The 25,358-nt window shown below is 47.1% G+C and overlaps 1 protein-coding gene across 2 annotated transcripts in view; it reads left to right on the forward strand.

Annotated features, from left to right (window-relative positions):
• The window catches only part of LOC111141428 (serine/threonine-protein phosphatase 4 regulatory subunit 1-like), a 51,550-nt gene that overhangs the window by 22,832 nt on the left and 3,360 nt on the right, over positions 1–25,358 (forward strand). Inside the window, exons 5-15 of one of the 2 annotated variants that reach the window (XM_022493973.1) lie at positions 9,389–9,496; positions 10,339–10,404; positions 12,649–12,807; positions 13,375–13,559; positions 14,642–15,099; positions 17,060–17,253; positions 19,821–19,916; positions 20,824–21,009; positions 21,258–21,419; positions 22,334–22,434; positions 24,544–24,664. In XM_022493973.1, coding sequence (XP_022349681.1) covers positions 9,389–9,496; positions 10,339–10,404; positions 12,649–12,807; positions 13,375–13,559; positions 14,642–15,099; positions 17,060–17,253; positions 19,821–19,916; positions 20,824–21,009; positions 21,258–21,419; positions 22,334–22,434; positions 24,544–24,664 — 1,836 coding nt within the window. Of the gene's footprint in view, positions 1–9,388; positions 9,497–10,338; positions 10,405–12,648; positions 12,808–13,374; positions 13,560–14,641; positions 15,100–17,059; positions 17,254–19,820; positions 19,917–20,823; positions 21,010–21,257; positions 21,585–22,333; positions 22,435–24,543; positions 24,665–25,358 lie in introns of those variants that run through there. The other variant, XR_002640204.1, reaches the window with a different exon arrangement.

Below are 25,358 nucleotides of genomic sequence, written 5' to 3' on the forward strand. Positions count from 1 at the left end.
TAAAGGACTAGTACAGATGCTCAATTTCTTCTTCGTTCAACAGTTACTTTGTGGTATCCTTGGGTTTGTAAGATTCTGTACCCATCATAAAGTGACTGTAGAGTCAAGGGCTTTCTACTTGCTTCTAGAACCCTCATTTACAAAGTAACTGCTGATGAGCCAGTGGGAGCTTTCACCTCTCAGCCCAGACACAGACTCCCCACTTGTCCTCAGGCCTTCTCCTTTGTGGCACAAGGAAGGTCATCCTCGGCCGTCTTGTGTTCGGTGGCTGCTTCCATCCACTGACCCATGCAGATGGTGCCGCACAAAACAGCCTTCTCTGTTTCTCTCACAGCAGTAATGACTCAGGACTATTCCAGCCTTTTAGGAAAATCATACGTAAGGATTAAAAAAAACCCATAGGCCTTCATTATGAGTACAATAAGACCTAGGAGAGGATTGTTTTCTTGCTTGGAAAAGAATGACGTTGGAGAAAGGAATTCTTTTTCAAAGTGAGGAAATAGCGCATGGAGCTGAAAAATTGTATTATAGCATCAGAGCCTTTGATAATTATTCTTCATTTATGTAAAAGTTTTCCTCAACTATGAGTTACAGGGCTGGCTTTTTAAACTAATTTAAGTTTTTGCATATTCCATATGTTTATAAGATGAATCAGGCTGAAGAATAATTGATTATTAAAATTCAAATTCTCCAGGGTTCTTTTATAAATTTCAAGTTTCCCTATAAGAAATTACATTTATTTTGCAAAATGAACCTGGATAATATCATTTAGTTGGAATATTCGGCAGTCGAGCAGTGAACTTTGCCAGCTAGATCTTCTTCTTTGCTGGAGCGTTGGTTAGGCAAGTTTCCAAGGTTACAACCGACAACCAAGTATCTTACCCCTCAAGACTGATGATACCGTGAAAAATAATGCTCAAGACGTTTTTGCATGATTTTTGTTTTGTTTTCAGCCGTTTTGTTCTTGCCAGCAATATTCCTTCTCTCCTCCTCCTCCTCCTGCCTGTTCTTTTTCTTCTTCTGGTGAAAATATTTGGAAAATATAGCAAGCCTTCATAAAGCTATCTCCACAAATCACCTACAGAACAAATTAGTTCACATAAATTAAGTGAGTGGCTGATATCATTACTCGAATGTGTAAGCTTCCCAGTGTGGCTGCCAAGAACGATGAATCTCGAACCCTCCTCAGGCCGCAGTGCACCCAGGTTTCAGGGTTTCTCTGGAGGAGCGCCACTTCTGTCCCCACAGATCCCTGTCAGAAGCAGGATTTGGGGTGCCTGACCCGTGCATGCTTTGGTCAGATTCGGAAGCTGTCCTGTGTTCCTTTCCTGGAGCCCCGAGGCCAAGGGGGAGGAGTCCTGGAAGGTCTCACTCCTTGGGTACCCAGTGTCGAGGAGCCCAGAGGGTGCTGTTCGCGTTAGCTAGAAATGACAGGATGGTTGCGGGGGTGGGTTTCTATCCTCAAGGAGAAGCAGCTCACGTGTGGTTTGGAGAGCTCCCCAAGGAGGGCAGGGTTCCCAGCTGGTCTGTGGGTGACCCCCAGACACTGCGGGCACCTCCGTGTACCGGCAAGGAGGGAGATGGGGGCGGAGAGAACCAGTCGTGCTGCTTGTTTTGGCTCTTTTCCAGCCACGTGGTGTGAGGGCTGCGACAGCCTGCCTGCCTGTCGGTAAACACGTGCCCGGAACGGTGCGGCTCCAGAGGAATTGCCTCTCGCTCAGAGGAGCCTGCCTGCCTTCCTAGGCAGGATGTGTGTCTGTGCTCGCACCTTTGCATTCTTGTGAGGGGTTCCAGTCAGCTGATTCTGGTGGCAGCACCCCGAGCGCATACTTGATTAGGGAAATCAAAGGTAGCCGAGTCGACGTGGCCTGGGCATTTTTAAATAGAGTTATGCCGTGTAAGTTACGGCTGGTGGTGGCTTACATCCTGCTTCCTCACAGACGTGCGCATTTCAGTTTGTGAAATCTTTCTGCAGATGGCAGACAACGTCCGGGACTCCCTCCTTTGTGCGTTCGGAAGGCTCGCTTCGTATCTGTCTCCTGTCATTTAGCAATCGATTCGTGCACTTGACTTGTTTATTTCTCCTTCCAAAGCGCGAGCTTCTAAACACAGGTGTCTCTCCGCCATCGGCACCCAGCACAGTGCCAGGCCCAGAGTCAGTACTAAATAAATGTTAGTTGTTGAATGAATGAATCGGTAAAAACTGGAAGCGCTGCGTCCTGTAATTATATCTAGACGGCGTAAACAGGCCACCAGAGACCAATTATAATTCCTCTTGCTCGCAGGAAAGCCATTAGCATTCTGAGATTATAACTAATTGTCAGGAGCCTATTTTTCTCTCTCAACACGTTTTCACATTAAGGCTTCCTCATTTTTTGTCGTCATTCCTATTTTTAAGCTCATTTTTATTTGTGCATTTATTTAAAAAGAACGTCGTGGGTATGTGTTGTGAAAGAATAGTCCAGGCGACTGAGGGAAGGCGGTCGTTCCGTGCAAGTAGTTCCCAGGGCCACGGGGATGTCATTTCTTGTCACTCGGTGTGCTGGCTGGCTTTTAATGATTCAGGGTTTGTTTTATGCGGGTAGTAATAAGGTCATGTGGGTGTGGCCGATGGAGAGGGGCAGCTGGAGACACTGGGCGCTCTTCGGTTGCCTGTTTCCCTGGATACGGGAGCCGCGAGCTCGTTTATTGTGGTCACCACCGGGTATGGCTCTGCCTCGAGTCAGGTCAGAGAGAGGCGTCCGAGCTCGGAAGGTGCAAGCCTTTCCGTGCTGTGGGGATAGAGTCCCCTCCCCTCGCCCCCCACACTCCCCCGCCAGTCAGGGTGCGTCTCCCTCTCGTGTGCCATGTGCAGAGTCCGAGCAGAGTCGTGGGAGCTGCTGACCCGGGCCCTTGTCCTGCTGGGGCCGGGGGTGCAGCGGGAAGAGCAGACGCAGAGACGGGGAGTCCTTCCCCACCTCCTCCTTCCGTCTTCTTTTCTTTTGTTGGGGGGGGGGCAGTGGGAGAGGTCTTTAAAAATTTGGGGGGTGATTTTTCATTTGGTTTTAATTTCGAGCTTGTAGGAGATGTTCAGGAGCGAACTCTTGAAGTCTTGGGTATCGTCTCCTCACGCGCTCCCGTAGTCTCTTACGGTCTCTCCTTACACATGTGTGTGCGCACACGCAGACGCACACACATCTGTGTGTGTGTATTTCTCTATGAGCCACCTGAGAGGAAATTGGAGGCATTATGCCCTTTTAGGCCCACATTTTCCAGTGTGTATTTCCTAGAAAACAAGGACAAACTCTTTAAACACCATAGCACGTTGATCAGAATCAAGAAATCGGACTTCGATACGGGGCTGGCATCGCCTCCACAGTTCACGCACAGATGTTGGCATCCGTCCGGGCCCCGGGCCAGGGCCACGTGATGCACGGAGCTGTCACAACGCTTCTGTCTCCTTGTTTCTAGAACAGATCCTGAGCCTTTGAATTTTGTAACGTTAACATGTTGGAAGAGCTCAGGCCAGTTCTTGGGTAGAGCGTCTCCCAGTTTGGGTTTGTCCGATGTTTCCTCATGATTGGATTCAGGCTCTGCGTCTCTGACGAGAAAGGTGAAGACGCGTGTTCTCATGTGTCACGGCGGGAGGCCCAAGACTGCAGCATGTTCTGCCTCTGGCCGTCGTTAACTGGTGGCTCAGGAGATAGAGGTGGTGTCCACCCAGTTTCTGTGTCCTCCTTTGCCCCAGACGTGAGGAGGGAAGTCACTTGGAGCCCGTGTGCTGTCATCAGACTGCCGCCTGCGAGTGTGGTGCCCGTTGGTTGTTCGAGTTGATCTTCTCCCGTGAAGAACGCTCCCTTCTCCATTATTTGCTTACATTTTGTTGTTGATTTTCATATCTGTATTCAAGAGGACTATTGTAGGCAATTTTGTTTTCCTATTACGTTTTTGTCAGATTTTAGAATCTGGGTTATTTGGGCCTTAAAAAACGAGTTGGGAAACATTCCCCGCTCTTCTATTTTCTGAAAGATTTTGTTCAAAATTGGTGTTGTTTTTTCCCTTACGTATTTGTTAGAATTCACCAGTAAAATCTGTGGTCCTAGGGTTTTCTTTATGAGATGGTTTTTGATAGCAAATCCAATTTAGATATGGCAATATTCAGATTTGTTATTTCGTCTGTGTCATTGGGTAAGTTGTGTATTTTAAGGAATTTGTTAATTCCCTTTTTAAAAAAATTTTATTTATTTATTTGACAGAGAGAGAGAGCACAAGCAGTCAGAGAGGCAGGCAGAGGGAGAGGGAGAAGCAGGCTCACTGCTGAGCACGAACTTGATGCAGGGCTCGATCCCAGGACCCTGGTATCAGGATCTGAGCCAAAGGCAGACACTTAACCAACTGAGTCACCCAGGCGCCCCCAAGGAATTTATTAATTTCATCTAAGTTGTTAAATATATTGGACTAATGTTGCTTATAATATTTCCTAATCCCTTTTGGGGAGCTGGGTGGCTCAGTCAGTTAAGTGTCTACCTTTGGCTCAGGTCATGATCCTGGGATCTTGGGGTAGAGCCCCGCATCTGGCTCCCTGCACAGTGGGGATCCCCCTCTGCCCTTCCCCACGCCTGCTCAGCTCTCTCTCTCTCTCTCTCAAATAATATATAAAATCTTTAAGAAGATACTTCCTTATCCCTTTCATACCTGAAAGATCTGTAGTATTTTCCCGTTTCATTTATGATGTTGGTAATTTGTGTTTTCTCCCAGCCTTTTTCTTGATCAGTCTTGCTCGGGCTTTATCAAGTTTATTGATACTTTCTTTTTTTGGTTTTGTTGATTTCATTATTATTTTCTTTTTCATTTATATCTACTGTTTATTGTTTCCTTCCTTCTATTTACTTCAATTCAGTGTGCTAATATTATTCTAGCTTATTAAGGAGGAAACACTGTTTTAAAGTCCATCTTTTCCCTTTTAAGCATGTAAAGGTTTTATGTTTCTATCTTTGTGCTGTATTGACCCTTTTATTAAGGGATTACCTCTGATAGTAATCCGCACATATTTCTATGTTGAAAGTGTTCTGCTTTCATTAGCATGGACGTGGGCCTTGATTTTGTATCCAGTTTGACAGTTTTTGCTTTTTAATTGAAGTCTTTATTCTGTTTATGTTAAATATAATTATTGATTATATTTGGACTTAATTCTGCCATTTTGGCATTTTTTTCCCCATTTATCTCCTCTGTTTTCGTTCCTCTATTCTTTCCTGCCTTCTTTTGGACTAGTGGAGTATTTTTGTAGTACTAGATTTTAATTCCTCTGTAGGATTTTCAAGAACCACCGTAGCCCCTGCAACAACATCGTCCACTCACTCCTTCCCCTTCTCTCTGCTGTTGTTTTCATACACATGATGACGCATACTCCCATTAGGGACCTGGTAATACAAATTATAAATTTTGATTCAAACAATTGAAGAAATTAAGAAAGGAGAAAAAAATAGCCTTTTATACTCACACTTTTACCATTTGGGTACTCTTCCTTTCTTTCTTGGATTGGAGTTTCTGTCTGGTATCATACTTTCAGCCTGAAGAACTTCAGTACTTTTTTTAGCTTGATTGGCTGAGGATGAGCTTTCTGTTTTTATCCAAAAATGCCTTTATTTTGCCTTCACCTTTGGCTGACAGTTTTACTGGATATTGACTTGTGGGTTGATTGGTTTATTTTTATTTTTCTGGCATTCCTTTAACATCTTGTCCTGTCATCTTCTGGAGAAGTCAGCGGCCATTCATACGGTACTGCATTTGTAGCATCCTTTTTTAATCTGACTGCTCTTAAGATTTTTCTTTCCATCTTGGCAGAATGAACACTCATCCTGCTTTGCATTTAGCAAACTCGTTAGATTTGTGTGTTGATGCTCTTCATCTGATTTTGGAAGTTTTGGGCTAGTGTTCCTCTGAGTACTTTTTTTCTGGACCATTCTCTTTCTCCTTTCAGCCTGGGGCTCCGATCACACAAAGCTGGGGTGCTTCCTTTTGCCCCATAGGTCTTTGAGGTTCTTTTTGTTGTTTTAGTCATTTTTCTCTCTGATGTTCAGATTTGATCATTTTTATTGATTTGTCTTTAAGTTCAGTGACTCTTGTCATCTCTGACCTGCTGGTAGGTCTACCCATTAGGTTTTTAATTTCAGTTATTGTATCTTTCAACTCTAGAATTTCCACTCTGACCTTTTTTTAGTGTCTGTATCTCTGTAATATAGAGAGTCATTATATGTTCTTTATGCTTACATTTTCCTCTTAATCCTTGTTATATTTACAGTAGCTTTTTAAAAGTCCTTGTCTAACAGTTGTGACATTTGGATCATCTTGGTATTGATTTCCATCGACTGCTTTTTTTTCTTTATTATGGGTCACCTTTTCCTGTCAACACATAGGTAGGTATTTTTAATTGAACACCAGACATTGTAAGTGATACAGTGCAGAGTCTCAGGATTCTGTTTTATTCCTCTAAAGTGATTTTTTTTGGGGGGGGGGGTAGTAGATGCTTATTTCATTTTATAAAGTACTCTAAAGTAATTTTTGATGTAGCAGACATGTGTCTCGTCTGGACTCTACCTCCCTGCTGTCCCCTTGGTGGTGAGCAGCTGCTGAAATCTCCGCTCAGTTTACTTTGTTTCTGGCCACTGCTCCTTTGCTGGGTGCCCTGGGAAGACCATGCATGTACAGTTTAACAGCCGGCCAGCCAGCCAGCCAGCCAGAGAGCTCAGCAAATTGAATACACAGATTTTGGACCTATCTTCCACATCTTTATCATTGTAGTTCATCTTTTTTTTTTTTTTTTTAAGATTTTATTTATTTACTTGACACAGAGAGAGAGAGAGATCACAAGTAGGCAGAATATCAGAGAGAGAGGAGGAAGCAGGCTCCCCACCAAGCAGAGAGCCCGATGCGGGACTCGATTCCAGGACCCCGAGATTATGACCGAGCCAAAGGCAGAGGCTTAACCCACTGAGCCACCCAGGCACCCTGTAGTTTATCGTTGAAGAATGACCTCTGCTCTAGCTTCTGCCTTTTGGTTGCTCTCCAGGGCTCTTAAATGGTAGTTTTTATTTTTTTTTTCAGGATTCTGTAATTGTTATGTGCCAGAGGGTATGTTGGACCAAGTTACTGTGTTATTACCAACAGGCTTGATTGATTCTTTTTTATAGTTTCCATTTCTTTGATGAGACTTCCTTTCTGTTCATGCAATTGACTATTTCCTATTGGTCTTTGAGTGTACTTAAAACAGCTGCATTAAAACCTTTTTAAAGTCTGCTAATGCTAATGTCTGGATCTTCTGTGAGTTTGTTTCTACTGACATTTTTCTTGGCTTTGGGTCACATTTTCCTATTTTCCTCTCATGTCTATGGATTTTTTTTCCTAGATACCTGGTTTTTTTTCAATGCTAAAAGTTTTAAATTTTAATTCCACTGTAATTAACACACAGAGTTATATTAGTTTCAGATGAACATTGTAGTGATTCAGCAATTCTATACATTACTCAGTGTTCATCATGATAACTGTAATGTCTATGAATTTTTTATTGCTTCTTATTAGCTTCCTGATGAAACACTGTAGAAACTCTGGATTCTGTTATTTTCTTCTGAAGAGTGTTGACTTTGTTCTAGCAAAGAGTTCAGATTCTCTTTCTTCTATAATAGCCAGCAGCTGAAAGCACTAAGTTCCTTCTCCCTTCAAGCAATTGACTTTTTCCTGTGAACCTCACTATCTCCTCTGTGTATGCACGGCTCCGAGTTCAGCCACGGATTAGAGTGGTATTTAATCACAGATTTGGGGGCTCTCCCTTTTTTAGCTCCCTCCTTCTTTCCTTCCCAGGATTTCTACCCTCACGTTTCGGCTGCTTTGGCAACCTCACTCTTCGTTCTCTGACTTTTCAGGCCAGTAAAGCTGTAACTTCTGCTGGGGTCCAGCCACACTGCGTAGCCATGCAGAACAGGGGGTGCACTTGGACAGAAAAGCAGGAGCAATGCACCTTTTCCCCAGCATGGCTCCTTCTAAGGATTTGCTTTCCGGTAGTTTCCACCAGCACTTGGTCACTCTCCAGGGCCGACCAGACATTTTCTTCTTGTTTTATTTATTTTATTTTAATTGCAGTATATTAACATACAGTGTAATGTTAATTTCAGACATACAATCCAGTGACTCAGCACTTCCATACAACATCCAGTGTTCATCGTGATAAGTGCACTCCTTCACCCCTATCACCTATTTCCCCATCCCCCCACCCAACTCCCCTCTGGTGACCATCAGTTTGTTCTGTATAGTTAGGAAGAGTCTGTTTCGTGGTTTTGCTTCTCTCTTTTTTTCCTTTGCTCATTTGTCTTAAATTTCACATATGAGTGAAATGATACGGTATTTGTCTTTCTCTGACTTACTTCCCCTAGCATTATACCCTCTAGCTCCATCCACATCATTGCAAATGGCAAGATTTCTTTCTTTTTGATGGCTGTGTAATATTCCTTCGTGTATATATGTGTGTATATACATGATATGCACACACACACACACACACACACACACACACACACCACATCTTCTGTATACAGACATCTATACAGTATACAGTCAGTGGACATTTGGGCTGCTCCCATACTTTGGTTGTAAATAATGCTGCAATAAACATAGTCTGTAGGTGCATGTATCCACTTGAATTAGTGTTTTTGTGGTTTTTTTTTAAGATTTTATTTATTTATTTGACAGAGAGAGAGAGAGAGAGAGAGATCACAAGTAGGCAGAAAGGCAGGCAGAGAGAGATGGGGAAGCAGGCCTCCCGCGGAGCAGAGAGCCCAATGTAGGGCTCGATCCCAGGACTCCGAGATCATGACCTGAGCTGAAGGCAGAGGCCCAACCCACTGAGCCACCCAGGCACCCCTGTTTTTGTATTTTGGGGGTGAATACCCAGTAGGGCAGTTGCTGGCTTGCCTACCAGTCATTTTTACTCTCTGAGCAGCTGTCACTGTGCATCCCGCCTCAGCACTGCGGGGTTTTGGTCATATCACTTAAACCTCTTGGAGTGTCCTTATCTGCAAAAGTGAGGATCGGCCATACCCAGGTCATAGGGTTTGGGGAAGGTGAAATGGTCAGTGCACACAACGTGTTCGTTGATGTTTCAGATGTACACTAGGCGCCTGGCAAATGGCGACGCTTGAGCCTTAGACGGGCTCTTATTGGAGTAAACCTTGAGGAATTCTTAGCCTTCTATTGATCCTATCACTTGACAAAACTCAAAGGAAGGTGTTCTCTGTGTTTACTTCCTGGCTGTTTTGGCCATATTTTGAATATCAGCTTTTGGAATTTAATTAGTGTTACGTGCAATACACGTGCTTTGGTATTTCAAGTGACTCTAATTTTTCTCTTATCTATATAGCTAATCTGCAAACTGGTTTCCGTGCTGAGTAAGAGCACCGTTGAACGCCTGCTGCTCCCTCGATTCTGCGAATTGTGTGGTGACGGGAAGTTCTTTCAAGTTCGGAAGGTTGGAACATACAGTCTCAAAACTTGAAAAATTCAGAACGTTAGACAGTTCAAAATTGTTTCCTTGGAAGTATCCTGACTTCTTCAGTAGATACAGGCTGGAAGAGACATGTGGCCCCTGTGACCTGAGTGAGGCAAATGTGTGAGCAGCGTTGCCCATTTTTACTGAAACCAGGGCGCACGTAGGGACCTGGAGACGAGATCCTGTGAGAGGAAGCCCGTTGCTGTTAGACATTAGACAAGCTCTGCGACCTTGCTGGTTGCAGTTAGATGCCGTCGCCCTGACATGCTTGGTCTTTCAATACCCGGCCTGCTTTGCTCTGGGACCCTCTTACCTTGGCCATACCCTCTAAAGCCAGCCCCTGCCTCCCTTTCCCTTTTAGTTGCTTGTTCATTTGGTTACCAGATTCTTACCTAACCCTTTCTAAGGCCACTAGACACTCCCCCAACAGCCTCCCCGTCCTCGTCCTCCCCCTCCATGCTGCGTGACTGGTCCTCTTCCCTCTGGTCTCTCCTCATGACTCATCGGCAAGAAAGATAGGCCTCATTTGCCATGCAGAGAATGTTAAGGGTCTCTTTCGCTTTATTGCTAACCAAATGCATTATGTATTGAGATCAATTAGGAGCCAGAAAGTGCAGGGATTTGGTACTGTGTTGTAAATTTTTCGGTTTCCAATGCACCGGAGGCACTAGGCTGGGCCGTGTGGGCGGCGGGCTCGGTAAGTGCCTGCTGGTCGCCCGACTAGAGGGGTCATTGCCCCCGAGGCTTCTTTTTAGCTGTCACAATTTGGTAAGACAAAAAGGAAGCAGAGAATAATGGGTATGCCTCTTGCCTTTTTTAAGGTGTGTGCTACAAATTTTGGTGATATTTGTCATGCCGTTGGACAAGAAGCCACTGAGAAATTTTTGGTATGTGAAATTTTGCCACTCGTAATTGCTATAGTGCATTTCTTAGGGCACTTTTAAAATCGGTTTGAAGTTTTATATTTATGAATCTGTTACTTTGGAATGACAGCTCAATTTTGCATTCATCAGTTCGAAATTTCTTGACTTCCAAAGCCAATATTTTTCATAAGTGTTAGGCAGCTGGTCCATGGAACAACATGGACGTCACCCCAGCCCACTTTCCTGTGGGCTTTTGCTGTCGCCTCCTAACTGGTCGCTTTCCCTGGTTTCTTCTCACTGTCGAAGCCACTCTGTCTCTTTTCCACTGCTCTTTCTAGAACACTGCTCTACCATCTCACTCCTGGTCATCAAGACAAGTGGGGTTTTTCTGGGTTACAGATTAAAATCCAGATCCTTTTTGGCTTTCCGGGTCCCCTCATAAGTGCTTTTCCAGCCTCGCCGCCAGCTGCCTTCCTCAGGTCTTAACACTGCGCCAGCCTGGGCAGGTCTCACCTTTGGCCACGCATCTGAATCATGGGATGGGCAGGGAGGCAGGGAGGCAGGTAAAGCCCAGGGGTCTGCATTTCTGATAAACCCCCTCGTGATTCTGATGCACAGCAGGGCAGAGAAACATTTCACTAGCCAGCGGGTGGCTTGTCAGCTCCCTTGAGGCTTCCTGCTTTTCCCCCTTCCACACCTCTGCTCATTACTGCCCCTCTCTTTCCAGTGTCTTCCCCACCTGGTGGGACCCAACTCACACTTCAAACCCGGCTTGAAGGTGCATATGCCTCTGTCAAGTTCTCTCCTTGTCTAGACTCATCTACCCACTGTGCCAGAGAGAATTAATTTCTCCCTTTTCAGCATCCCCATAACATTTTGCTCGGAGTACGTGCTTGTCTCTTATCACACCTCATTATAGTTTTGCTGATGTGGGATCTTCACCTTATCATGTTGATCTCTGTTTCTCTGGTGCCTACGCAGAGCTATGCTAACTGAGTGCTTACCACTTTTATTTGACAGGCTATCCAACCTGTATTTTTATTGGACTTTTATTGGACAGGATTTTTATTGGTCGGGACATCTAACCTGTATGGTTAGAATTTAACCTCAAAAGAGCATACTCTTTAAATTGATTTTTAAATTTAAGTTCAGAAGCTCATTTTATTTTATTTCAAGTGCAAGCCATGTCAACATAGTTATGACCCCAAAATAATTTGTTGTTGTTGTTCTGAATGTACAGCAAGTGTTGTCTTCCACTTAATGTAGCTGAAGGAAGAACAGCAGTGGCCAACATACCAATCTTCCTGTGGGCAGACATTTCCCTGAGTATATGTTCCCATTTGTGGATCATTTTGGCTGATGATTTTACATTAGGATATAAAAAACAGCCTCATTTTTAAATGATAAATTTTATTTATTTATTTATTTATGTGTATATGTATGTATTTATTTATTTATTTTTGAGAAAGAGAGCATGGGAGCGGGGGGAATGGGCAGAGGGAGAGAGAGAGAATCTTAAGCAGGCTGCACGCCCAGTGCAAAGCCTGACGTGGGGCTTGATCTCACGACCCTGAGTGAGATCATGACCTGAGCCGAAATCAAGAGTCGGACACTTAACCGACTGAGCCACCCGGGTGCCCCATTAAAGGATAAATTTTAAAAGACGATGTGATCATGACCTTCCTATAGATAGAAAGAGAACATGCCAAAGACTTTATTTAAGTCATTTATTCACGAGGGAAGCAGAACTCAAAGTGCCGCACATGTGCGGTCAGACCGAGGGACACCGAGATGACCTTGCAGGGGATTCAGACCTGCTCCGTATCCAGGGTGAGAATCAAGTGCATTCCGTGGGGCACAATTTGCATTTCTGTGAACAGGAATTATTTGCTTTACTATCAGTTTTTTACAATATACCTTCTATTACTAAAGGACCCCACTCAAAGATCCTACTGCCTGGATGGGTGAGCTAGTTGGGATATCTACTCGATCTCAAAGTCATCTCACAATTTTTCTCTATATAATTCACATAGCACTTGCTATATGAGTATTAGCCTTTTAACCAAGTCATTTATTAGAATTCAGAGGTAAAGGAAATGTTTCTTTATTCTTCTTACCATCATTTCTCTTTGTCTCAAATGATTCCTTTTAGACTAGTATATATTTCCCATATATTTATGGTTCTGCCTTAATTACATCATTAGAAAAGGTTCTGCCCTTCCTCAGGGTAACCAAGTTTGAGTAGCATGATTTTATTTGCTTTGGTAGATACCAAAGTTTTTTGAGCTCTGCTCAGACAGTGTTTGGGGGATGCGAAAAGCCTGCGCAGAGTGCTTCATGGCGGTGTCCTACAGCACGTCCCCCGAGGTCCGCAGAGCCCAGCTGTCACCCCTATTCATCAAGCTCATCAGCGACCCCTGCCGATGGGTAAGTGTGGGTGGCTCGGCAGTGCTGGCCGCCAGCCACCGCTCCCCGACCGCCTCAGCTTGGCCTCTGGCCTTGGGACTGTGTATTTTGTCTTTTTGGTTCCTACTTGGCTTACTTAGACCTCGTGGGGATCGGAGCACTTGAAATCTCCAAAGCCTGGGTGCCTGTGAAGAAGGTGGCGCGCACCCTCACGTTTGTAGCGACTGGCCATGAAAGAGCGGAGAAGTGAGCAGGGAAACACTAACTGGAGAGTTCCCTTCGCTGTTCCTTTCACACACATGCCCATCACGATCAGTAGTGGTCTGCTCAGGCGCTTTATGGAGTCTGGACTTATTTGATGTGGAGTTAAAATTCCAAAAGTATAAAAACTGCACTGTGGTACTAAGTTTTTCTTGATTTTCTGTTGCAAATAGTTGATTTGGGATTTGGAGGACAACTCAGACAGCAGTAAATCTGCTGGGACATAACTCGGCAGACAGCGACTTGCCCAGGCGGTCGGCCAGCTGCACGGTCAGGGGTCAGACCTGGCCAATGGCACGTTCACTGTGCTGTGCTCTCTGTTTGCAGGTGCGCCAGGCCGCCTTCCAATCCCTGGGCCCCTTCATTTCCACCTTCGCGAACCCCTCCAGGGCCGGCCTCTACATTCGAGAAGATGGCACCCTGAGCATCCGACCACCGGCTCAGGATTTGGACTCTGATCTCCCCTCCGGAGCCCCCCGTGCAGGCAGTTGCGGCAACACTTTCTCAGCCTGGTGAGCTCCAAGCAGGATAATTGCCAGGGCCCGCGTGGCACCTCAAGCGTCCACCTAAAATTTTAGCAATTATCTTGTCTGGAGTTTTAGTAACAGTGACCTTCTGGGCAAGATGGGATATTAGAGCTTTAATTATGTAAAGAAGCAAAAGTAATTGCAATAATGATTTTGAAACATGACTACTGGGTTATAAATAATGAAGCTACTGTGTCTCCTAAATTTAGATAAAATATTCATTGAGGGTAGTGATTAAATAACCTGTAAGGAAACTTTCTCTTACTTTTTGATTAATGAAGTTCTTTGGATAATTTACATAGGCAAGATGTGAGGTCTCCCAAATGGCTGTTTGTGCCCTTGTGTCACATGCCCGTAAACCCAGGATGTTATCTGCACGGACAGGTGACAGTCCTGACCCACCATTAGTGGATGCTATCCCGCCTTTCTAGTAAGTTCTAGTGATTGGTCTTGGAGTTCTTCATCTTTCCTCGGAGGTCGATGGGTACACACCAGCCAGACCGTCTGAGGTCATCGCTAAGCGGCTCTCCCTTGCTAATGTCCTAGCGGAGCCGGAGGGTAGTGACGTACAGCTCAGAGGGTATACATCTTTTCACCATTGGTGCTCCCTCCCCTCCGTCCATCTCCACCTAAATTCACTGAGCTCCTGCTGGTGTCTGGCCTGTGTGCGGCACCTCCTCCTCCGAACTCTCCCAGGGGTTTCGGTGGCTTTCGTGTCCCGGTGGCTGCCCCCTGGTGGAGGTACTGACGGCAGGGAGTGCCTGTATTCTGCCCACTGAGGCCGTGACTGCAGACGCCAGGGCTCATCCACCCCTTGGACAGAACGGAGAGATCGGCTGAACTTCTGCATGGCATTTTCAGCACGCATAATACTCCCGAGGAGGGGGGCAACGGGGGCTGACTGGACCTTTTATGCTCTTGTGAGGTTATGAGCTTCTGGCCCTAAGAGATTGGATGGCCAGGTAGAGAGGAGGACAGGGCTTGGGAGGATGTGGGGCTCACGTTTTCCCATTTTACTTCCAGTCCATTGCATGGCGCTAAAAGTACTCCCCTCCATCTTCCCTTAGTTCCACGAAGCCAGTACACATGGAGCCAGACCTGCCCACGGTAGGCACGCCAACGGGAACCGGTGATTTCCAGCGGGTCATTAGCTCTGATAGCCTCATGGCAGACTCAGGAGAAGACTCTGCCTTGGCTGGAGCCGAGTTGACCAGGCTTTCCCCAGAGACCAGTGCGTCCTTGAAGCTCCCTGCTGGGAGTGACCTCCCCGTCCACAGCCTCCCTGGACCAGGCTCCTCTTCCTGCCCAGGGGTTCCTGAGGATGTATTCAATAATTTCTTTTATTGGCGAACTCCTCTCCCTGACATAAGCAAGGACCTAGAGCTGCTTCTGAGTGAGGCTGGGCCCCAGGAGAAGGGCTGTAGCAGGCCCGAGACTGTGCAGCACAGCTGCGTGGCCAGGAGCGAGATTCAGAAAGTCCTTGATAGTTTGCAGGAGCATCTGATGAATGATCCCGATGTTCAAGGTAAGCATTGTTTCCTATGATGGAGGAGGAAACAGGGTATCTGGGGGTTGTGTGCTGGCCGCGCCTGCGTGTACGTGTGCGTGCGTGTGTGTGTGTGTGCTCCTTCGTGTCCGCTGTGCACAGATGGCCAGGAGAGGGTCTCTCGGCCTCAGCGCCACCGGAGCCCTGGGGACCTCTGTGCAGGGCAGCTGTGCGAGGCTGAAGGTCGCTCAGCTAGAATGGCAGGTAGCGTGGGGTTGTATCTGTAGCGCTGGAAATTTTATTAGCTCCTCGGACGCTCTTACATCACTTCCTATGTGATGGGGCATTTTCTAGGTATGAACAACTAAGGATGAGGCTCCTTTCAGAGCTTATTAACTCAGCCCTGAGCCAAACTTTAAGGTTTTTGTCTTTGTATAGCAAGGGAAAGTACAACTTCTTCTTTGGGGTGTTTTTCATGTTATGACTAGTGCTCCCACTGAGCGTCTGATCTGGGAGCCAGGCCTCACGATCCATATCCATTATCACGCCTCTTCCTGCTCTAAACGGTGCTATATTTGTATTCTTCCTTGGGTTGGGGAGATTGGGAAAAACAACACTTGCTGCTGTTGCCGGGCAAAGATTTGTGAAGCTTTCGGGAAAGGAAATGTGAAAATCAAGTTAGCTGTGATTATTCTTTCTCTTTAAATTTATAAAGGAAATTAAATCAATGGTTGCCGAAGGAATGAGCACCTGTAACATATCACTTCTAATAGCTATAGACAAAGGTCTGTTTTTGGAAACCACATTTCTAAAGTGGCGTTCATGTCAGTGCTGGGCCCCAGGCCGAGTGCTAGGCAGCAGTGACAGGCACATGGTTTCGTGGAAGGAGCTCCATACACTGCCACGAGCACAGGCTGTGGCAGGGGCTGGGACGGGAAGCAGTGTGACGCACTGTGCCAGCACAGGGCAGGATACCTGGGGCCAGAGGGAGTGTCCGGGAGAAGACCTTGCAGAGCGGGAGGCATTTCATGTGGGCCCCAAAAGATGACAGCTAGGAACGCACTGCAGAGAATGGAGAGGGATGAATTTCAGAGGGTTCCTTCAGGCCCTTGAAACCGTTTGTAAAATCTTGCATGTATGTGCGTGCCTCATTTCCATAGTTTTCATCAGAGCTCAGAGGGATCCGTGACCCCAGAAGTTTCAGAAATAAACAGCATGTTGGGGATTTGTGGACTGGCTGCAGCTGGAGACGTGACTCGGGCCATTGGGAAGGCCCTGGTGGGTTGCACTAGGGAGGTGGGATCTTGTCCTGGGCTGAGTAGGGAGTTAGCTACGAACTCTAAACATTTTAATGAATCTTGAGCTCTGTTGAAGTTAACTTGTAGAAAGCAGGATGTAGGCACTATTTTGTGTGTGTGTGTGTGTGTGTGTGTGTGTGTATCTGGAGACGGACATCAGATTGTTTTTACAGAAAGGTGTGTGAAATATGTCATCTCTGCTGTTAGGAGGGTCTCGGGCAGTCATGCTGTGGACAAATGAATAGTCGTTGGGGCTTGGTGAACGAGATCTGTACTCATTTCTGTGCACGGAGATGGATCGATTTCTGGGGTATTTGGTGGGCGGGGAGCAGGACCCCCTCACCGAGTGGGTGGACCTCCCAGACATTGGCCTTTGGGAACAGCGTGTTGTCTTTCTGTGAGAGATGATGGAGGAGAACTCTGATTGTCCTCATTGAGGCGTTTCGAGTTCAGATTTGATGCTCTGTGCATGGCTGGCGTTTAGTTGGAATAGTTAAAGTTAATGGCCGTAAATATCACCACCTCCCCGAGAGCTCATTCTGGGACTCCAGGGCCCGCCCACTGCCAAGACAGATGTGTTGACCGTGCGCGCATGTGTGGCGCAGCCGCTTCCAGACTGGCTTGTTGCAAAGACCCTTCTCGAGTGAATCCCTACAAACCAAATAAAGTTATTAAAATTCTTCAAACTTCTCTCCCTGCAGCTCAGGTCCAGGTCTTATCAGCTGCTCTGAGAGCCACACAGCTTGACTCTGTGGGTGAGCCCGAGCACCAGGGCACCAAAGGTCGGAGCGAGGAGTCCGTCGCAGCTCCCGGCCCTGCGTCTGACAATCGCACGGCTCCCTCGGCTTCCTCAGTGCAGAAGGAGCCCTCCGAGCCCAGGATGTTACAAAGCACAGTAAGCGTTTGCCCTGTCCCTCTGCCACGGAGGGCGTGACAGAAATCACAGAGCTGCATTTTCTTTTATTACTATATCCTGGCAGAGATGATAAATGGCAAATTTAATTTTATTCTTAAGGTCATGTTTTGGATAACTAGACAACCAATCAATCAGGTGATTGATAACCCTGACTCTCCTCCACCAAAACAGAGTGGGGAGACCCACAAGCACCTTCTTCTTCAAAGATGTCGAGTCTCGAGTCTTTGTGGGGATTGACCATGTATGTGCCAGTTTCCCTGTTGCTTTACAAGGCGGGTTCTGCGGCCCCTAGAGCTGAAAGCCAGCCTCGGCCTCAGCAGGCGGACCGCCACGTCCAGCCCTCACTCCGGAGACGCTCATTAGGCACGTGGTCACCCCAGTAGAGGTGCTGGCCTGCCGTTAGAGGAGAGACTTGAAAAGCAGCTGAGCAGCTTTTATCCTGCAGCCTGGAACTCGTCCTGTGAGGCAGGGACTCGGCATCCAGGAAGGGGAGGGGGCCCGAGGCTCGCTGGCTCTGGCAGTCTCCATAGCTCTCCGGCTCAGGAGGGCGGGAGGCTCTGATGCCTTCCTAACTCCTAGTGACTGGCTCTGACCGATTTGAGCTGGGGTCCTACCCAGGTCAGGGTGAGACTAGAGAATTAAAATCAGGGAGGGGTCCAAGATCATCAAGTCCTGGGCGTGTGGGCATCTCATTTCTTGTGCCGTGGTGGATCATCTCTTCAAGTCCGTGGTCTCTAAGGCCAGAGTACCGATTGTTCCACCATCCGTGCAATGGATAATTGGATCCTAGCAACAGAATGAACTTATCACCTCCCTTCCCGTCTAGGCCTGTGCCAATAAAACAAAACAAAAGACCCACTTAGAAGCCTGAATATAAAATGTTTAGGAGTTTGTGATGGTTGTCTTTGATTCGTATAAAATGAGGGGGTAGTCTATTTTGCTGGTTTATTTTCAGAAATAGGCAAGAAAATGGTTGTTACCCATGTTGCCTAGAATGTGGAAATCACAGGTTAGGTAGAAAGGCATGGCTGTGTCCACTGTGGTGGAGACCTGATCGGACTGGGGCTTCTTCGTCACGTGCAGAAGTGAGAGGAAGGGAAATGAGCAGATTCCTCCAAGTTGGCTCTGTTGCCTGAAGGATTTTTGAGCCGACCTTTGGTTTATGTTGTGAGATGTCAGGGCTCTTGAATTTGCGGCTTGATTCTTCAGTTCCACTGGGAGCAGTCAGAATGCTTCCAGTTGCAAAAGAAGGAAAAGGGACCAAAAAAACTCCCAGAGCTTAGTTGATGAGGATTGTGTCATCTCGCAGAGACGACGGAAGAGTGGCTGAGGCCGGGTGGCTGGTTAACGCAGCTCTTTGGCATTGACCCTGCTCGCTGCTTTTCTGCCCTGCCTTCTTAGCACACCACCTGAGTCTTGAGATGCCCTTTGCGGGGGATGTGGGGGGGGGGTGTTGGTTGCTTCTCACTGGTGTCTTTTGACTGCCCGGTAGCTTTTTGGGGAGACGACCTCACAATGCCAACTGCACTGAAAACTGTGGAATCAGATTCACTCCCGAAAGAACAGTGATTATTACACATTAATGTATATGAAGTTATGAACTTGGAGAAATTGAGGTCTTAGGTTATCATGCCCAAATATTTGTGTTTTATCCTGTCCTCTATTAAAATAAGCAGTATATTTCAGTGAAAATCTTGGGAACTGAAGGCTGTGGTAGCATGCCTCAGAGCAAACGAAGCATCTATCGGTGTATTAATCGACGTTCCTGGATCATATATTGAGCTGATTTGTCAGGATCCATTAAGCTGGTAGACAGTATGACATTTCAAGTGCACGTGGGAACCCATGTGATGGGTGGAGGAGAAGGTCAGGTTCATCTCCGCTAATGTAATCAATGACCAGAGACCGGTATGTCTCTGTTGAGTGTTCTTTCTCATATTAATTGTTAACCTACTGTAAAGGTTCATCAGCAAACATTAGAAGTGTTTGTACATGTGAAAATCGAGGATAGTTTTCCAGGTAAGTACTCCTTCATGGGCCATGTCTTCCCCCAAATTAGACAGGTCTTCCCCTTGTCTGTCTGTCCGCCCCGACGGGTCCACATTGCTTCGTGTCTCCAGCTCCCCAGAAATACTGGACGCGCTTGCTTGTCCTGCCGTCTGCGTGGTTTGTGTCTTTATTGTGTGACTCTTACAAGGGGGTTGGTTAACCATCCCAGGACCTTAGGCCTTAAAGAGTGGTCAGTGCAGACTCAAGTGGCGGCTTCTCACAGACATCCACCTGTCTTCTGTAAAGGCCTCAAGCAGTCTTGAGATGAAAAATGCATGGTATCTGTTTGCCTTGGCCCTTAAAATCACTGACCTCACCCTCCATACCTGTGCAGTTGTCTTTTTTAACATCTGGATAGAGACCCCTGACTCCCAGGGAAATGCTCGTCTTGGTCTGCAGCGGTCATTTCCAGCACCGAAAGCGGATTCTTTGAGGGAGAATGATAGGATGGCTCCATGTTTGGGGTAAGTTGGTAACGTGTCCGATCAACTCTGCAGGACCCCGGCCGACCCTGCGGTGGAGCTGAGGACGGTCTGGAAACGGAGCAGAGGCATCTCCCCGCCCCAATTAAGGAGAATAAGTCTAAATTACAGGTTTGTTCCTTGAAAAGAAAAGCAGCTCAAAATGTCACCTTTTCTGGGAGTTAAATTTACGAACGGCCATGGGAACCAGATATTTTTCTTCCGTCAATATTAATGACATATCTTCACTCCTTCTTTGTGTTGCTAATATTTCCTCTCTAACTCACTAAAAAAACAACAGATTTTAAAGGAGTGCTAAAATCTTTCGAACAATCTAGAACAGTATTTTAATAAAGCAAGTCAAATAGGAGAAACCCTGACACCTGTGCGTTGCGTTTGTATTTAGTGTCTATTTCTACGAGTCCTTTAAGGGTTGTTTTTTTTTGTTTGTTTGTTTGTTTGTTTTGTCGTAATCTGAAAAGTTTTTGACAGATTCTTTGACCTATGTTTGGCTTTGTTTTATCTTGTGGATAGGCTCTTGTGCTATGTAAGATGTCTTAAATGTTTGAAATTATCGTATTGCCTTGTCCTGACAGAAGAGAAGGTAAGTGGGTGATGTCCTAGGAAGGTGCTGTCCCGTCAGCTAGAAAAAGCCATTGACAGTCAGCGTGTCCCAGCCGGGACTCTGGGTGCTGGGCAGCTACGAGAAAAGATCAGATCGTTTCCATTCTCAAGAGCTGTATGCATCAGACTTAACCCAGCCTTGGTGCCCAGACTGTCCTCTGAGCCATCAAATGTTAGATGAAGTGAGAAAAGATGAGGTGGGCCTTGCTTCAGCATCATTCGGTCCAAGTTGAAAACTTCACCTGCAGACCAAGAAGGCCACCCATCCAGAGCCCCAAGCTTTCTGGAAGGCCTCGTCTTCCCCTGACGTCTCTGCTTTGTGGTTTTCTCCCCGAAATCCCAGACTCCTTGTTTCTCCCGAGCGCTCTCCTTCTTCGCTGCCAGCATGATGGTTTCCTTCTCCACTGTTTCCCAGGACATAATACCTCAGCCCCTGCTAGATCAGTACGTGTCGATGACCGACCCCGCTCGCGCCCAGACCGTCGATATCGACATAGCCAAACACTGCGCCTACAGCCTCCCGGGGGTGGCGCTCACCCTGGGCAGGCAAAATTGGCACTGCCTGAGAGACACATACGAAACGCTGGCTTCTGATGTGCAGGTAAAAGGAGCCCTTTCAGAGGCACCCACGGAAATGGGGCGGGCCGTCTGCTGGGGAGGAAAAGGGGAGCGCGCGGGGCTCACTGGCTGCAGGTGCTGTTGGCATATTGACGGGGCTCCGATGAGGCGAAGCCCTTGGCGGCCCGTTCCCAGGCAGCATCAGGTTTATTCTAGAAACGCCACTTAATCTTGGTAACGTGGCCTTGTGCTTGCTTTCTGCGGTTTGTCTGTCCTCCTGCGCACTGTCAGTGGAAAGTGCGTCGGACCCTGGCCTTCTCCATCCACGAGCTGGCTGTGATTCTCGGGGACCAGCTCACGGCTGCTGACCTGGTGCCCGTCTTCAATGGATTTTTAAAGGACCTGGATGAAGTACGAATAGGAATTCTTAAACACCTGTATGATTTTCTAAAGGTAGGAAGAAGGATTAAAAAGGAAAAACAAACCTTCCCTCTTCAAAGCAATTCTTAAAGCCCGGGCTGTGGAAAGAGTCCGTGGACAACCGGAGCAATAGTCTGGGTTTCTCGGGTTCATGGGTACCATCCGGAGGCTTGACACTGGGCATTCTCGCAGTGATGGGTAAATATTTTTTTATCTTTCCTCGTAATCTCCCCGTCCCTTGGGGTCCTAATTCTGTGGAGTATGGTAGACATGTAGCCTCGTTGGCTCTGTGAGGAGGAAGGAGCCCAGGCCCCCCGGGTCACACGCAGTATGCCGAGGGTCACCCAGGGGAAGAGCCCAGCCGAAACCCAGTGTCAGTTCTCTCTGAAGGGCTCTCTGCAAGACATTGCTGCTTCCCTGCTTGCCTTCTTAATTTTTTTCCTAAAGGGATGATGAGTGTAAAAATAAGACTTTAAAAATGACCTGGAGAAACTAATTACTTGCATCTGCATGACTACGAGCTGCCCTTGACAGATGGGGGTGCCTGATGCACTGGGCTTGGGCTAGCTTTCCCCTCGTGGTGCTGGCATCGGCGAGCAGAGCCAGCTCCCCGGGAAGCAGCAGTGGCGTTGTCTTCGGAACACACACACAGACGTGTTGTTTGCAGGCAGGAAATTATGAGACAAGGAAGAGCTGGGGGGCATGTGGAAACCCACAAGCACTCACCAGGGGGAGAGGTTGGAAGCATTCAGGGGTCCATGTGAGGGCTGTTCCCAGCAACGTTAATTCACAGCCACCCCGGGTGATGGATGGAGTTCAGGGCAGTAGGGGAATGCCCAGTTCTTGCCAGGGACAAGTGCAGAACTTCAAGGGTGATCAGACAGTATATTTGGGGTCATTTTGAGGGATTCTCTATTTTTATTTATGTATACATTTTTAAAAAATAGTTGCTTCATGAAGACAAGAGGAGAGAATATCTTTATCAGCTTCAAGAATTTGTAGTGACCGATAACAGCAGGAATTGGAGGTTTCGATATGAACTAGCAGAGTAAGTAAAACCTGTTTGGGGATCTGAGAAGGCAAATTAGATGGAATAATTCTTAATTTTCCTACCTTATAATTGATTTCTAAAGTAGCGGTAATAGTGTTCTTGCGGATAAAGAGATTATGTTTTTATTAAGGGATAAAGTGAATTCCGAAGCTCTAAGTTACAAATACCACGGTCTCCGGGGAGACATTCATTTTCAGATGCAGACAGGGCTCGAGTCACTGTGGAATTAGTGTGTTCTGCTGTTCTCTAAGGCAATTTATTCGAACCAAATAAAAGATGAATCACCCACTCTTCAATATTTTCCTGTTAATCGGAAGAGTTTTTGCCAGAGCTTTCCTGAACATTCTGAGCGCAGCCCTCTCTGCAGGGCACAGCGCGGCGTGTGCACTTCAGCTTCTAAAGAACATGACGCGACAGAGACAGACAGGGGAAGGTCTCACCCAGACCAGACGATTATTAGATAAAAACGTCGCCCAAGGTGGCTGCTCTCTGTGCGTCATTTTGTGTGTGAAGGGCTTATTTAATCCCGGCTTATGCTGGCCAGAGGGGTGCAAAGGGTGGGCGCTCTTCTCTAACAGCCACCGCTCTGAATAAGTCCCCAGCCCCAGGCATGCCCCGTGCTTTGCCACGTGCTCTGCAAAGTGCCCAGCGGGTTTGGTGGCCGTGGTGGGTGGCCGGGTGGCCATTTGCCCCTTGCCCAGGCTGTATCCCCCCAGCTTCAGTTTTCATTTTCTTACCCTCCACTGGAAATCTCTCCAATCATTGTCTTTGCTGTAGAAATCCATCAAGCTTTTGCAGCTATTCAGGATATGATTTGGCCGATGCCAGGGGCAAACTAAAAGATTTTCTCTTTGCTGTGATCTTTAATCATTATGCTTAATTTGAGAGATTGAGTTTTTAGTCATTATGCCGTGTTCCCAGCTTACATCGGAGACAAAAACAGGCCCCTGTTTTCCATGAAAGCCTCGCGCCCTCTAGCGGCCGTCCGCGGGAACTCGGCCAGGTCCGTCTCCGGCCCGGCGACCCGCTTCCCCGGGGCGGGCGGTGGGGGCGGGGGGTGGCGGCCGGGGGTTGGGGGCCGGGCCCGACTGACCCGCTTCCTCGGGGCGGGGATCGCGACCAAGGGACGGGGGCCGGGCTGACCCGCTTCCCGGGGGCCGGGGGCAGGGGCCCGGGGCCGGGGCCGGGGCCCGGGGCCGGGGCCGGGGCCGGGCCGGGCGGGCCGGCAGGGCTCGCGCCGCCGACAGCGTTATCTCGGAGCTCTGGCTATCTTCCATCTCGGCCGTGGTTATTGAAGCCGGACCCGCTGATATGAATTCCGGGCTCCCCCTGCCCGTGATATTGCTATCATTTTTCTGAAAACAGAGCTTTTCGATATGAAAGTATTCACCGGCACTCCTGGTTTCTGGTTCTAACTTCCTTCCAATCTCTTTTTCATTTCCTTTCGTTGCCAGCGTGGAGGTGATGCCATTTATTTTCCTCCCGCTCCCGCGTCCCGGTTTACAGACAGTGGAAGCCGCGGCGGCGGGCGCTCCCCGGGCGCGGGGCCGGCGCGCGGTTCTCCGCAAGCGGACCGTCCGCGCGTGGGAGCGCAGGCTCGCGCGGGGCAGCCCGCCGCCGGGGCCGGGCCGGGGCCGGGTCGGGGCCAGGGACCGGCGGGAGCTCGGCCGCCGTGGTCTGCGTGCCCGGTCTCTGGGAACTCCAGCGCTGCCTATTTTTACCTTATCTGATCTGCCAAGTTTTATGTGCTTTCCAGCCGATAACCTCACGGTGAAATATTATCCCTGCTCACAAATTCCTCGGCCTCTGTTTTACAAAGTGTGATTTATTTCCTCCTTGTTTGATTTGTTTGAGTGCGAGATGAGGAATGAAGATTTTTTTTTTTTTCCACTTTTCTTTGCATGGCATTTCACTCAGCTTCTGCTTTTGGCATTTCACCGACGGAAAGCCGTGCTGGGTCTTCTCTTGCCTTATCTCCCAGCCTGGCTGACTTTCCCTGTAAGACGAGATGAGAATAAAGAGAAATTAGTAAGGAGGTTGTTTTTTGTTTTGTTTTTGTTTTTTGTACCCCCAATAATATTTATTTATTTATTTATTAAATTTCAGACAGCTGATACTCATTTTGGAGCTCTATAATCCCAATGACGTTCATGATTACTTAATGCATATTGCCTTAAAGTTGTGTGCAGATAAAGTTTCTGAAGTTCGGTGGATCTCCTTCAAACTAGTAAGGAATCATGGCTTTTTTGTTTGTGATTTTTGGAAGTAGGAATATTTATTCCTTCCATTTTAACTTCTTTGTTTTCTGCCCTTGGTTTCTCTGGATACCTAGGAAACCAGCCTTTAAATTTTGAAATTAGTAAACTGTATTACAGTTTTATCAATACATAGCCTAGTTTTTTTTTTTTCTTAAGCTGTATGCTTCAGTGATAGAAATTAAAGATAAATCATTTTACATGAGAAACCCTTCAAATCATGGCTCAGTGTTCCCTTTAAACTCAGACTGGGCTTGACTCAACAGCATGGCTTTGTAGAAAAGCAGTCAGTGGGCAAGAGCTCCAACGTAGAGAGCTGGTTCTGTCTTACGTGGGCTCACACCAGCTGAATACTGTGGGGGGCGGGGTTGTCACTTGAAAATTCCATTTTACTAAGGTACTCTGATGCTATTACAATTTTACAAAAATGACATGTTCTGAAAGGTAATGATTTAGTTATTATGCAAGGGGCCATTTTCTAAAATTCGGAATCTTAGGATTAAGAATGTGTTTTTCTAATGCTGGGCCCTTTTTAAATTTTATTTCTAAGAAGGGTTTCACGTGGCTGAGTGTGCGTATGTGCATTGCCATGTACTTTAACATCCTTTCCCCTCTGTGTTCTAATGATGACCGTGACAAAAATTAACTTTCTCCCTTGCTTATAAA

Source organism: Enhydra lutris, unplaced genomic scaffold, assembly GCF_002288905.1.
Source record: "Enhydra lutris kenyoni isolate GAN:26980312 unplaced genomic scaffold, ASM228890v2 scaffoldscaffold6, whole genome shotgun sequence".
Taxonomy (NCBI): Eukaryota; Metazoa; Chordata; class Mammalia; order Carnivora; family Mustelidae; genus Enhydra; species Enhydra lutris.